This window comes from Scyliorhinus canicula, chromosome 14 (genome assembly GCF_902713615.1).
Source record: "Scyliorhinus canicula chromosome 14, sScyCan1.1, whole genome shotgun sequence".
Taxonomy (NCBI): Eukaryota; Metazoa; Chordata; class Chondrichthyes; order Carcharhiniformes; family Scyliorhinidae; genus Scyliorhinus; species Scyliorhinus canicula.
This window is the reverse complement of record NC_052159.1, coordinates 108,380,996-108,396,302: the sequence shown is the minus strand read 5'-3', so window position 1 is coordinate 108,396,302 and position 15,307 is coordinate 108,380,996. Positions and strand designations below refer to the sequence as shown.

The following is a 15,307-nucleotide window of genomic DNA, read 5'->3' as shown; positions in this document are numbered from 1 at the left end:
ATATTGTGTTTCTTTTGAAGTACCTCTTAGTTTAAAACTGACTCCGTGACTAAGATAGTAGAGCTAGGTCTGTATCCCCAAAATGAAGTTACCTGGAGTGTTTGGATTTTCAATATCTGACCACTCATTTTTTTTAAAAAAAAAGAAAAATGAACTGCCAATCATGTGAAAGGTGTGTGAAGCAATCACACAGTACGGTTTGAGTTTAAATCTTCCATTCAGCTTTATGACACATGTGAAACATATGTATCATGCTTGTTAACCCTGTGTGCTATGATTCGATTTAAATAGACCGCCACTAAATCAAATCTGGACAGAAATTCTTCATAGTTTATCCCCTTGTTAATAAAATCCATTAATTGAGAATATTATTCATTAAACTATTAAATGATAAGTTATTTTTGCAACATCATAATGCAAAATATTCAGAAGCATCTTTAACATTGCAATTTTATTTTTCCCCAAAACTGGTTTTCGTTTTCAATTGAACCCCCAAGATCCTATTTCAGTGACTGACCACGACTTTTTAAATAATATGAAAAAGCCGATAGGCACAACAAGCCTGTCTTTTGCCAGAGATCGCCCTAGATATTGCAAATTCGCTGTATCTTTTAATCTTCATTCCCGCCCATAATATATGCAATTGTCTTTTGGGGCCATTGGTACTCTCTGCTTCCACTGCTTTCCCTGGTAACACATTGTATAACTGCCATATCCTTAAATAAATAAATCTCTGCAAAGCATAGTAAGCTTTGTTGCCTGTCTCACAACAGAGTTAATGTAATGTGGCCTAAAAATAGACAATGCTGAAATACTTAGACCAGGCAGCGTCTGTGAAGAGTGAGAAACAGTTACTTTTTCAGGTTGATGTTATGATGAGAGATCATTGACTTAAAATGTTTAACTCTGTTTCTCTCCCCAGATGCTGCCTGTCCTGCTGAGAATTTCCAGCATTTTCTGTTTCCATTTCAGATTTCCAGCATCCACAGTATTTTGCTTTTGTGTTAATGTGCTTATTGTGTGCGGCGACAGTGCAAATCTAGCCCCTTTGTTCCCTCAACTTGTGAAAAGATTAAAGGCATTCCTGTACCAGCCTCCCTGGACAGGCACTGGAATGTGACGACTAGGGGCTTTTCACAGTAACTTCATTGAAGCCTACTCGTGACAATAAGCGATGTTCATTTTCAAAAGCACACCAGCATTTGGCTGAAAATAAATCTCCCATATGTGCAATTGTAGCACCACGATACAAAGCAACCAAAGGAAATATTTCTTTCCAACATTGACACTTTATACAACACTTCTTTTCATTTGTCCTCTATTCCTCTCCTCGTGGTAAAATCTTTATTTGGATGTCTCTCAAACCTATCCTTTACAATGGCAGCAATTTACACAGCGCCTTATAATAAGGAAATGTCCCACAGTTCTTCACAAGAGCATTATAAAATAAAGCACGGTAGCATGGTGGTTAGCATAAATGCTTCACCGCTCCAGGGTCCCAGGTTCGATTCCCGGCTGGGTCACTGTCTGTGTGGAGTCTGCACGTTCTCCCCATGTCTGTGTGGGTTTCCTCCGGGTGCTCCGGTTTCCTCCCACAGTCCAAAGATGTGCGGGTTAGGTGGATTGGCCATGCTAAATTGCCCGTAGTGTCCTAAAAAGTAAGGTTAAGGGGGGGTTATTGGGTTACGGATATAGGGTGGATACGTGGGTTTGAGTAGGGTGATCATGGCTCGGCACAACATCGAGGGCCGAAGGGCCTGTTCTGTGCTGTAATGTTCTATGTTCTATGCCACAGAACTACATAAGGAGTAGACAATGGCTGGCTTTCTCTTCTTACTAGTATTTCTCCATTCCATATAAGGAGTTGTTTTTCTCCTGGCTTTACTATCTCGTCCTTCATACAGCTGGCATGTCAGTTTCTTTCTCTCTCTCTCTCTAACCTTGCGCACACACACACACAAACGCCTGCAGCTTTAGTTAATCACACTATTAAGCAGTTATTCAATATTAAGTATTAAAATTGTCCATTACAGGAGATGTTAGGTAAAATTGCAATAAGCATGGCCCAAGAGGTGGGCTTTAAGAAGTACCTTAAAGGTAGAAAATGTGGCTGGGAGGTGCAAGGAGGCAATTGCAGAGCTTTGAGGTCTAAGTAACTGAAGGCGCAGCCACCAATGGTGGCGCTGTTATGATTGGGAATGGAGAAGAGGCCAGGATTGGAGGAGTGTAGATGTCTTGGAGGGTTCTGGTGTTGGAGGATATTACCCAGATTCAGGGAGGCCATGGGGGGGTGAGAACTTTACCAACAAGATGTTACTTTTTGGGAGCCAAGATAGGTCATTTAGCTCAAGGGTATAGGGAATGGGACTTACTATGAGTTAAGACAGAGAATTCCCATCCTTAAGTTTACAGAGGGTAGAATGTGGAAGACTAGCAAGGAGGTGTTGGAACAGACAAATGTAGAAGTAACAAAGGCATGGATGAGGGTTTCAGCAGAAGATTTGCTGAGACACGGGTGAAGTTGAATTATGTCAGCGAGGTGAAAATAGGCAGTCTTGGAGATGGCACAAATATGTGGTCAGAAGGCCAACCTAATAATAATAATCTTTTTATTGTCACAAGTAGACTTACATTAACACTGCAATGAAGTTACTGTGAAAAGCCCCGAGTCGCCACATTCCGAAGCTTGTTCGGGTACACGGAGGGAGAATTAAGAATTTTCAGCTGGTACGGGAATTAAACCTGCGCTGCTGGCCTTGTTCTGCATTAAAAACCAGCTGTCTAGCCCAATGAGTTAAACCAACCTAACACCTTCTCTGCATTGGCCGCCCAATAGTAAAACAACAAAAACAACAGGCTCAGCAGTGCCAACCCCCCACCCCCACTGCCTGCCTCTCGCTCTGTAAGACCACCCTACAAATCCAAGGAACTCGCCCAGTCCATATAAATCCTGTTATAAGCAGCTCCAGCCACTGGAAAAACACTTTCGGCAGGAAGACTGGAAGGCACTGAAGGAAAAACAAGAACCTTGGCAATCCCTCTTAATCGCCTGCTTGCACCCAGCCTGTCTGAGACAATAGAAGGCTGTTCCATCTCTGCAAATCTGCTCTGACCTACTTTCCAAACTAGTAAAGTTCAACTTACAAAACGGCGTCCATTCCCGCAGCACCTGGACGCCCATCACTGCCCCCGGGTCCCTTCCAAACAACAAAAGATCATCAGTGTACAATGACACCCTGTACTTTACTCTTTATCAACACCCCCCCCCCCCCCCCTCCCCTCTCCCCCAATGCCCCGGCAACCCCACAATCCCTCCCCACTTATCCGAGGCCCTCAAGGTGATTGCCAATCATCAATGCGAGCAACAACGGCGACATAGGACAGCCCTACCTCATCCACCTATGCAACCTGTAAGGACCCCAAACTCATGGTGTTTGCACACTAGCCAACGGTGCCTCATGCAACAGCCGCACCCACGTCACAAACCCAAACTTCTCCACAACCATAAGCAAGTATAAGTGCAAGAACCACATTGAGTTGTAATGTGGTGGCCGGAAATGTACACCGAATCCTATCTGTGGCCTCACCAGCATTTTACACAGTTCCACCATTACATCCCTGCTTTTGCATTCAATACCTCGCCCAATAAAGGATAGCATTCCATATCCTTTCTTGACCTGCCACCTTCACGGATCTGTGGTCATGCACTCCGTAAGCTCTCACTTCCTCAACCCCTCTCAATATCTTTCAGTTTATTGAGTATTCCCTTGCTTCGTTTGACCAAATATATTACCCCACACTTTGTTGGGGCTGCACTCATTCAGTCAACTGAAGAATATTCAGTAACGCTCCTGACCTCTGCCTTGTCGATGGTGGACAGGCTTCGTGGAGTCAGGCGGTGAGTTACTCACTGCAGAAATCCCACTTCTGGCCTGCTGTTGTAGCCGCAGTATTTATATGGTTAGTCCAGTTAGGTTTCTGGCCAAAGGTACTCCCTGGGATTCAGCAATGGTAATGTCAATGAATACTAGTAGGAGATAATTAGATTCTCTCGTATTGGAGAAGGTATTGTCTGGCACTTGTGTTCATAAATGTTACTTTCCACTTACCAGACCAAGCCTGAATGTTGCTCAGGTCTTGCTGCGTGGGAGCACAGTATCTGAGAGGTCACGAATGGGACTGTGCAATAATCAGCAAACAACCCCACCTCTGACCTTGTGATGGTAGGGCAGTCATTGATGAAGCAGCTGAAGATGGTTGGGCCGAGGACACAACTCTGAGAACTCCTGTAGCGATGTCCTTAGGCTGAGGCGATTGACCTCCAACAACTACATCAGCCTTTGTTCCTTTTTACTTTCTGTCCGATACATTATTTGCCTTGAAAATAAATGCTCTTGGTAGGTGCAAAAATACAAATTTTAAAGAAGGGAGAGATGAATCCATGAAGGAGGACTACAGCAAAAAAACATTTGTGAACCTCCCGCTTTAAGAAGTAGACTGGGATTTTCCAGCCCCATTGTGATGAGCCATAGGGGATGTCACAGGCCAACCAAAAGTCCACGGACGTTTGGTGAGTCTGGGAGATTCTGGCTGTGGGCAAGGTTGGAAAATCCCAGCCGTAGTGTTGACCTGATTGGGGTGCATTGGTGGACCTACTCTGTATGATGTGTTGGGAAAGACAGTGACAGAAAGAAGCTAAAGATCTGGAAAAGGGAGTGCGACGCAATGAAAAGAAAGTTGGCTGGAAATTAGTGTATGCAGAATTAATCATTTGGGGCACACTAAAATTGAGCAATTGATGCCAAATGAGTTCTATTGAGTTTTTGTACACTATTCCTGACATTTTCTAGATGCAAATTTCTTACTCAACTAATGATTACAGCATCTACCTATCCTGTACCACTATTATGCAATTTATGTCCTACGTTACTGCTTTTTTGTAAAAATGGGCAACTAAAACTAGTAGCAAGGTATACAAAGAAATGGTTATCAGTAGTAGGTTTATGTTGATTCTTTATGTCATGCGTGCTTTTATCCCCAAATCACTGGTGATTAGCTATTGGCTCGTTTGATAATGGAGCCTGCTATCTTTTGAGTAGGTGCAGTAGATGATTCTCTGAAATAATCACGGAATTATAAAATACTTGATCTATTTTGAATTTAATGAGCTACTGTTCAATTTGTTCAGACTTAAATTGACAGTGTTGAATCATAGAATTTACAGTGCAGAAGGAGGCCATTCGGCCCATCGAGTCTGCACCGGCCCTTGGAAAAAGCACCCCACCTAAGCCCATACCTCCCTACACCCGATCCCCGTAACCCCACCAACCTTTTTTGGACACTAAGGGAAATTTAGCATAGCCAGTCCACCTAACCTGCACATCTTTGGACTGTGGGAGGAAACCGGAGCACCCGGAGGAAACCCACGCAAACACTGGGAGAGCATACAGACACCGCACAGACAGTTACCCAAGCCAGGAAGTGAACCTGGGACCCTGCAGCTGTGAAGCAACTGTGCTAACCACTATGCTACCATGTTTTATCATTGGATCTGTCAGCATTGGGGAAATTATATTGCAGTGATATGATCAAGAGATCATTGCAGTAAGCAAGCTTATTTGAACACGAGGGATGTATTTATTTTAAAATGAGATGTGACAAGTGTAAAATATATAGCCAGTTTTTTTAAAACAGTGTACGGCAGGACTGTGTTATGTTTGCTAGCATTGTACAAATCTCGGACAACATCAACGGGCAACCTTGAGATTAGCAGAGACGTGTACACTCTTTTGTGTACATGCAATATATTTTCAGAGCTAGTTTCTTTTCAACCTGAAATTTTATTTGCAATAATTGCAAAGTTAATTGAAACTTTAAACATATTGCTTCCAGGGAGGAAACCCAAAGCTCTGCGACCAGTCTCAGCAATGTCAAATCCCGACTTCCCTGTGAAAAGGAAAAGCAAAGACGGCAAAGGTAATCTATTATGAAAAACATGCTCAGAAGCATAGGGTCTATATTTTTTAAATATTCCAATTTATAGATTCCCTACAGTGCAGAAGGAGGCCATTCGGCCCATCGAGTCTCCACTGTGAGGCAGCAGTACATATATTGTACCATTGTGCCACCCCCTGAAGCTTGCCAAGCAGCCTCTGGATAGAGCACCATTGAACTCAGATCCTGGTTTACTGACGCTTCCCAGATGTATTTGCATTCCTCACAAAAACTTCCTGATGCACATCCATTGCTTTTAAAATGGATGGATTAAGACAATCAGCAGTGAACATTAACTTTAAACATTAATTCTAATGTTCAACTGTTTTCTTTATGTTTTCTCTCATTATTTCACACTATCTTTTAATTTTCATTGATAAAATCTCATCACATAGGGCATTTCTGCAACACAAGGAGAGTAGCAGATGTACACGGCAAGGGTGCTAATTACTGAAGATACCAGTCTTCACATCAGTCAGCACTGAAACTTTAACAACTCGTGCTTTCTTCAAGAGTCGAAGCAATGACACTGCTTTATTCTGTAGCACCTCAGTAGCTTTTGCGAGTTAATTTTCTCACACTTCAGCACTTTCTGATTTGTTAAAAGAAAGGCAAATGTTCTGGTCAACACATCCCATACCACAGGTACAATCACATTTTCCTAATTTGCCTCTCTCAATTTACTAATTTCGTTAGTGTACGTCCAGCTTCTCAAACATTTGGTGCAGTTCCACGTCCAAAAGCAGTCACAAGGTTGATGCTTTTGAGGAATATTGTGTCATGCCTCGTAACCTTTCTATGCTCAGTTGTACTTCTCCTCCACTCCTTGTGAAGTTAATGTCCTGTAGATATAGATTTGGTACAAACGGAGTCTCAAAAAATACACCTGTGGTAAAAATAGGTGATTGGTTCATTATATCCACAACTTATTTTAAATGTAAAAATTTAACCATATCATTGCATACTTGCAGGAAATACAATCTACCTCTGGGAATTCCTGCTGGCATTGCTTCAGGACAAGAGTACGTGTCCTCGATACATCAAATGGACTCAGAGAGAGAAGGGCATCTTCAAACTCGTTGACTCAAAAGCTGTGTCCAGACTCTGGGGCAAACACAAAAATAAGCCAGACATGAACTACGAGACAATGGGTCGAGCTCTCCGGTGTGTTATTTTGATGTATTGAATAGAGTATGATAACCCATCATATATCAATGAAGGTCATTTCTGTTACTGGAATATATACGGTTGGAATGTAGCCGGTAGCCATTTTATATTTTTATTTATGGATCACATGTAAGCCAGACCGGATAAGAATATTCGATTTCCTTCCCTGAAGGACATTAGTGAAGCATATTGGTTTTTACAACAATCTGGTAGTTTTAGTCGTCATTACTGTGATTAGCTTTTCTTTCTAGATTAATTCAATTATTCTTATTTCAGACTTTCCCATATTATACGGGGTTGCCACACTGCTGGTTGATTACCCTGTCAGTCACCCAGTCTCGCCTGCATTTTATTTTCGCTGCAGCATCCATCCATCTGATCTTGGACCTTCCTCTTTTTCTCCTTCCTGGCAGGCCTATCTCCATCCACCTTTGTCCACGACATATGATCATACCATCGCAATCTCTTCTTGACTGTTTTATTTGAAGCTTCCACAGTCTTCACTGATCCCCCCCCCCCCCCCCCCCCCCCCCGCCCGATGCTTTGGTTCCTGATCTTGTCCTTTCTCATCACTCTACACATCCATCTCGGCATTTACATCTCATAGATAGCCAGTTGTTCCTCGCTTCCTGATGCGCCCATGTGGTTCAGGTTTCTGTGCTATATAACAAGGCTGGTCTCACAATTGCCTTGAAGATTCTTTCCTTTAATTTCAGCTGTACTTTTCTATCACCTAACACTCCATTGTACTTTTTCCAGTTACTCCAATCAGAGCTAAACCTTGCTTAATTTTCCATTCTCTTACTATCATCTACACCACTGATTTGAAGTACCTGGGGCAATCACAACGTTTGGCATTTATTACAGGCCCCTCAACTGCCAGCGAGAGATATGATTAAGGTGAATCCTGAAGCGTTTTATTCATATGTAAAAAGCAAGAGGATGGTCAGGGAAAGGATTGGACCACTTAAGGACAGTGGGGGCCTTATGTGTTGAGTCAGAATAAATTGACAAGGTATAAATGAATACTTTGCATCAGTGTTCATCAAAGAAAGGGACTTTGTGGAAGATGATTCTTGGGTAGGGTGTGTGGACAGTCTGGATCATGTTAACATCGAAAAGGAGGAGGCATTGGGTCTTTTAAAAGATATTAAGGTAGATAAGTCTCCTGGGCTGGATGGGATTTGCCCCAGAATACTGAAGGAAGCAAGGGAGGAAATTGGGGCCAGGTCTGACATCTTTGCGTCCTCATTGGCTACAGGTGAGATCTCAGAGGACTGGAGAACAGCTAATGTGGTACCACTGTTTAAGAAAGGTGGCAGGGATAATCCTGGAAACTATAGGCCGGTGAGCCTCACGTTGGTAGTGTGTAAATTATTGGAGAGAATTCCAGGCACAGGATTTATACCCATTTGGAAACAAATCGACTCATAAGCGATAGACAGCGTGGTTTTGTGAAGGGGAGGTTGTGTCTCACTAACTTGGTCGAGTTTTTTGAGGATGTGACAAAGATGATTGATGAGGGGAGGGCGATGGATGTTGTTTTCATGGACTTCAGTACAGCCTTTGATAAGGTGCTTCATGGCAGACTGGTACAAAAGGTGAAGTCACACGGGATCAGAGGTGAGGTGGTAAGATGGATACAGAACTGGCTCGGTTACAGAAGGCAAAAGGTAGCAGGAGAAGGGTGTTTTTTTGAATGGAAGGTTGTGACTAGTGGTGTTCCACAGGGATCTGTGCTGGGACCTCTGTTGTTTGTAGTGCACATAAACGAATTGGAGGAAAATGTAGCCAGTCTGATTAGTAAGTTTACGGATGACCAAGATTGATGGAGTGGCAGGTAGTGTTGAGGATTGTCAGAAGGTACAGCAGAACATAGGTTGGAGACTTGGGCAGAGAAATGGCAAATGGAGTTTAATATTGACAAATGTGAAGTAATGCATTTTGGTAGGACTAACATGAAGGGGAAATATGCCGTAAATATCAAAACACTTAGGAATATAGAGAGTCAGAGAGATCTGGGCGTGCATGTCCACAGATCTTTGAAGGTGGCAACACAAGTGGACAAGGTAGTCAAGGTCATTCGGCCTCTGCAGTTCGGGTAAGGGTTCTCCAAGGCAGCCTTCAGGACGCGCGACAACACAGAATCGCCGAGCAGAAACTTGTAGCCAACTTCCGCACACATGAGTACGCCCTCAATCGGGACCTTTGATTCATGTTGCATTGCATTCACCCCCCCCCCCCCCCATTAGGCTTGGGCTTGCGAAATCCTACCGTCTGTGCGGAGTCTGATAACCCGCACATCTTTGGACTGTGGGAGGAAACTGGAGCACCCGGAGGAAACCCACGCAAACATGGGGAGGACGTGCAGACTCCGCACAGCCAGTGACCCAGCCGGGAACCGAACCTGGGACCCTGGAGCTGTGAAGCATTTATGCTAACCACCATGCTACCGTGCTGCCCCATTCTTCAAGTCTTCACGCCTAATGTTCATACCTTCACTCCAATCCACTTGAACTGAGTGTCCATATGTTGGGTTTGTGGTCTCCGGATCTTTATGCCCCTGACTTCCAATGCTTTTCTTCAAATAGTTAGTCATGCTCCCATCATCCCTACCACATATTAAATGGTGTACATCTTGTCCAGCTCAGTGTCGCCTAATAGAAATCACTCACTGACTAGTTATAGAAGTGGCTACAACAACATTGTTAGAGCTGCATGCATGATCTTTTGCAGAAAATACCAATGATGTCAGTAATATAGAGTGTTCCACGAATTCTCTGAGAAACAGCATTGACATGATCTGGTGGTGTGACCGCCGTCTGGTCCCAAAGTCTATCGAGAATTCAGAAAACATGACCGGACTGGTATAGAGGGAACAGTTTTGGAGAAATGCTTTACCAGGCATAAATTTTTCAGTTGCATCTGTTCATGAGCTGTGAACATATTCACACCTTTCCCAAGCTGAAACTGGTATATTGCTTCCATTGATCATTGTCATTTCAGAACTACTGCAGACTGCCTTGCTTCTCTGCTCATACTTTTTCAGTGATCAAATACTTTGCGAGTTCTTCAATAGGAATACTTTTTTTTAAATTCTGTTGCGGGGAATGTCTGAAATTAGCTGAATGACCTAGCCCAAAGGATCATTGAGATGAACAATTGCTGTGAGAGAGTGTATAATTAGAGATAACTGTGACACATGTTTCTTTAAATCTTTGTTCCAGTCGAAGCTCAAAAAGATTTAGAATCTTTAGAATCTTAGGGGCAGCACGGTAGCACAGAGGTTTGCACCAGTTGCTTCACAGCTACAGGGTCCCAGATTCGATTCCTGGCGTCGTCACTTTCTGTGCGGAGTCTGCACGTCCTCCCCGTGTCTGCGTGGGTTTCCTCCGGTTTCCCCCCACAGTCCAAAGATGTGCAGGTTAGGAGGATTGGCCATGATAAATTGCCCTTAGTGTCCAAAAAGGTTAGGTGGGGTTACGGGGATAGGGTTGAGGTGTGGACCTAAGTGGGGTGCTCTTTCCAAGTCCCGGTGCAGACTTGATGGGCCAAATGGCCACCTCCTGCACTGTGTATATTCTAGTGCCTGAGGATATAATCTGAGGGCGACATGGTAGCACAGTGCTTGGCACTACTGCCTCACAGTGCCAGGAAACCGGATTCAATTCGGCCTTGGGTGACTGGAGTTTGCACTTTCTCCCCATGTCTGCGTGGGTTTCCTCATTTCCTCCCACAGTCCAAAAAATATGCAGGTTAGGTGGGTTGGCTATGATAAAATTTCCCCTTAGCATCCAAAGAGGTTCAGGATAGGAAGGGTTACAGGGACAGGGTGGGGGAGTGGACCTAAGAAAGGGGCTCTTTCAGAGGGTTGGTGAAGACTAGGTGGGCACTGTAGGAATTCTATGATTCCCTGAATCGAGACAGATGCCAGGGCAGCACTGAGGGATTTCAGAGTTGTGATGCTTCTGTGGTGGGTCTTCCAATGTCCTGCATCAAACTGAACTTGGCATTTCCCGATTTGCGGAAGACCAATACCAAAAATGTTCGCGCCATTCTGCTGACTCCAAAAGCAGGAGTTTTTTTTTCATAAACAGTGCTCACCACATTGGGCAGATAAAGATCCCACAGAGCAGCAGGTTTTGGTGGATGAAGGGTACTGTGGTCTTGATTATCTTGAATTAGTCACCTGATTTGAGCACGGTGTATTGTTGGAGAGAAATAATGTTTGTTGAGATGTTTGACCCATTCCTGTATAAGGAATGAATGCTTTAATCAAATTACTCTGCACATCAATAATTATGTATGGTGCGAAGCAGCAAATGATTGAGGTTTTTGATGAAGTAACAGAGGGTTAATTAGTGTAATGCAGTTGGTATTGTGTACATGGACTTCAAAAAGATAACCACATAACAAGCTGTCAGCAAAGTTAAAACCCATGAAATAATAGGGACTAGCATCACTCGTATGAAGTTGGCAGAGTGACAGGAAACAAAGCTGAAGTGAATTATTTTTTTGCCGGTTGGAGGGAGGTTTATAGTGAGGTTACGTAAGGCAGTGTTCTTCAAACTTTTTTTCTGGGTACCCATTTTTACCAACCGGCCAAACTTCGGGACCCAACCCGGCCGACCTTCGTGACCCACGCCGGCCGACCTGTGCGACCCACCATTTTCTCTTATCTTGTTTGCTGCTGACAGAAATTGAGGAAATGGTTTTGAGTCCCTTTGGCCCTCGTACACGCTCCTCCATTGGAACCTGTTGGATGAAGGTGAAGCCTTCCGATGTCGGAAAGTAGGGAGTCTCCATCTGTCCAAAGTTCTGAATTTTTTTCCTGTACAGTTTTATCAAATAAAACCCACTCCGACCTTGTAAAAAAAAAAAAATAATAAAATGAATGAAAAAAATGAATAAACACCCTCCAAATTGTAAAACAAAAATGAAAATAAATGAAAAAAATTAAAATTAAATGAGTAAAATAAATGAATAAAAACCACTAAAGAACTTGTAAAACAAAAAGCTGCAACCGTTTAAAAATATAGCGGCTGCACTGCGCATGTGCGCCGATTATCGTGCGTGCTTGCGCAATGCGGCCAATTTTTTAGCATGTTCACGGCTGCTTGCAGTCGCTGTTATGAAAAGTCGGCTGCTGCACGGGGATTTGCGTGATCGGGAGCGCCGCAGACAACGGCTCCGCGACCCTCCCGACACCCGCCTGCGACCCACCCGCGGGTCGCGCCCCGACCTTGAAGAACACTGACATAAGGGACATTACAAGGATCCTGTTTTTCTTAATCTATATTAATGACTAAGCCTTGTGTATCCAGACCACAATTTCATCCAGATGCCATTAAATGCAGAGAAATGTGAAGTGAATCACTTTGGTGGGGAGGATGAGGAGGGGGCAATGTAAAACAAAGGATACAATTCTAACAAGGGTTGTTTATCTTTCAGGCTCTTTATACCAAAGGCCTTTTTTCGGAAAGTGGGCACAATCATCTGACTTAGTATGGGCGGGGAAGGTGCCGGGGTGGGGAGGACCCTGCTACAGAGGCAGCAAAGGGGGGGGGGAGGCAGCAGAGGGGGGGGGGGGGGTTGGCGTTCAAACTTGCTTCATTATTATTGGGCGGCGAATGTGACAAGGTGCGGCGGTGGTGGAAAGGAGAATGGGTACAGGGTTAGGATGGAGGTGGAATCTTGTAAGGGGTCTGGTGACGGCAGCATTGCCAATGGCTCCGAGTAGGTATTCAGGGAGCCCAGTGATGCAGTCCACGGTGAAGATATGGAATCAGCTGAGGAGGCATTTTAGGGTGGAAGGGATGTCGGTGCTAATGCCGCTGTGCGAGAATCATGGGTTTGAGCCGGGTGGGGTGGATAGTGTATACAGGAGGTGGAGGGAAGTGGGGCTGGTCAAGGTGAGGGATTTGTATTTGGAGGAAGGGTTCGCCAGTCTGGAGGAGCAAAGGGAATGGGTAGAACTGCCGAGGAGTAGTGAGTTCAGGTATCTACAGGTTAGGGACTTGCACGAAAGGTCTGGAAGGGATTCCCTAGATTGGTGGGATACACCCTCCTGGAGCGACTGTTGCTTCCGATGTGGAAGGGGAGGGAAGAATTGGGGATATATATAAGTGGCTGGGGGAGCAGGGAGGTGAGTGGGTGGTGAAGATCAAGGAAAAATGGGAAGCAGAGTTGTGAATGGAGATCAATTGGGGAGTATGGAGTGAGGCACTGCGAAGGGTAAACAGGACCTCCTCTTGTGCAAGGATGAGCCTGATACAGTTTAAGGTGGTGCACAGGGTGCATATGACTCAGGCGAGAATGAGTGGGTTCTTTCAGGGGGTAGCAGATGAGTGTGGGTGGGGGCCAGCGAATCATGCGCACATGTTTTGGGATTGTGAAAAATTGGGAAGATTCTTGGCGTGAGTGTTCGCGGTCTTAGCCAGGATAGTGGAGGAGGGAGTGGACCCGGACCCTTTGGTGGCGATATTTGGGGTTTCAGTGAAGCCGGATCATGGAGAGGAGTAAGGCCGATGTCATAGCCTTCGTTCCTCTGATTGCACAGCGACTAATTTTGCTGGAGTGGCGGTCGGCATCACCACCGGGGGTAGCAGCATGGTTGGGTGACCTGTATGACTTCCTGCGGTTAGAGAAGATAAAGAATGAGTTAAGGGGCTCAGCAGGGGAGTTTGAGAAAAGGTGGGGTAGGTTTGTGACCGTGTTTGAGGAGCTGTTTGTCATGGGGGAGTGGGTGATGGGGAGGGGGGGGTGAAAAAGGAGAAAAATCTGTACAAACTGTATAGTTGATTGTTGGGAAGAATGTTTCCTGGGGTGTTTATTTGCTGTAACCTACTTTGATACAATTTTGAATGAAATGCGTTTTTTTTTTTAAAAACAATTCTAACGAGTGCAGGAGCTGATGAACCTGGGAGCATATGTGCACAAATCGTTGTGGCAGGGCAGCATGGTAGCACAGTGATTAGCCCCATTGCTTCACAGCTCCAGGGTCCCAGGTTCGATTCCCAGCTTGGGTAACTGTCTGTGCGGAGTCTGCAGGTTCTCCCCATGTCTGCGTGGGTTTCCTCCGGGTGCTCCGGTTTCTTCCCACAGTCCAAAGATGTGCAGGTTAGATGGATTGGCAATGCCAAATTGACCTTAGTGTCCAAAAAAAAATCGGTTGGGATTACGGGGATAGGGTGGAGGTGTGGATTTAAGTCGGGTGCTCTTTCCAAGGGCCGGTGCAGGCTCGCTGGGCCGAATGGCCTCCTTCTGCACTGTAGAGTCATCGGGTGCAGTTTAGCGATCGCGCTGCACCCGGCACAGATCCGGGCTCACCGGGTGAATACCGGGAGAGCCCCAAGTCTCATCCTTGCTGAGCAAGATCCAGATCTGCATATTTAAATGAGCTATTAGACTAATTTGGATACCCGGACACCAGATTACCCGGTGCCCAGAAGTCGACGGATGTGCCTGCGAGACCTCGCTAGAGCGGTGTTTAACACTGTTCTTCACAAACGTGAACCAGGTGTAACGACAACTTGGAGGGGGGGGGGGGGGCATTACAGACCCTGAGTGGTTGGGGACAGTGCAGGCTGGTATCCTGGCAATCCCCTTGCACCTGGGCACCTTGGCAGTGCCACCCTGGAAGTGCCAGGGTGCCTATGTCAAGGTTCCCAGGTTGGCACTGATAGGGTTAGGGCTCGGAGTCTGGGGGGTTGGCCAATTGGAGGCGAGGGTGGTTCCAGGGAGCTAAAGAGCTTTGGGGGGGTGAGGGGAGGGGTCTAGATGAAGGGAGGGGTGGTTGGGAGGGGGGGGGGGGGGGGGTGTTCAGGGCTGTCGTCCAAAATGGAGCTTCGATCTGTGAACAGCCCCAAGATCAGCCCCTGGCTGGCACAGTGGTTAGCCCTGCTGCCTCAACGCAAGGAAACTGGATTCAATTCTGGCTTTGGGTGACTGTTTGTGTGGGGTTTGCACATGTCTGCGTGGGTTTCCTCTGGGTACTTTGGTTTCCAACCACACTCCAAAGAAATGCGGGTTAAGTGGATTGGCCATAATAAATTGCCCCTAGGTGTCCATGAATGTGCCAGTTAGGTTATGAGGTTACGGGGATAGGGTGGGGTGGACGGTGGAGTAGACATGGGTACAGTGCTCA

At 45.4% G+C, this 15,307-nt stretch overlaps 1 protein-coding gene across 7 annotated transcripts in view; it reads left to right on the top strand.

Annotated features, from left to right (window-relative positions):
• The window catches only part of LOC119977306 (ETS-related transcription factor Elf-1-like), a 218,360-nt gene that overhangs the window by 188,878 nt on the left and 14,175 nt on the right, over positions 1–15,307 (top strand). For all 7 annotated transcript variants that reach the window (XM_038818065.1, XM_038818068.1, XM_038818066.1 and 4 more), the window contains 2 exons: positions 5,893–5,976; positions 6,966–7,158. In XM_038818065.1, coding sequence (XP_038673993.1) covers positions 5,893–5,976; positions 6,966–7,158 — 277 coding nt within the window. The remainder of the gene's footprint in view (positions 1–5,892; positions 5,977–6,965; positions 7,159–15,307) is intronic.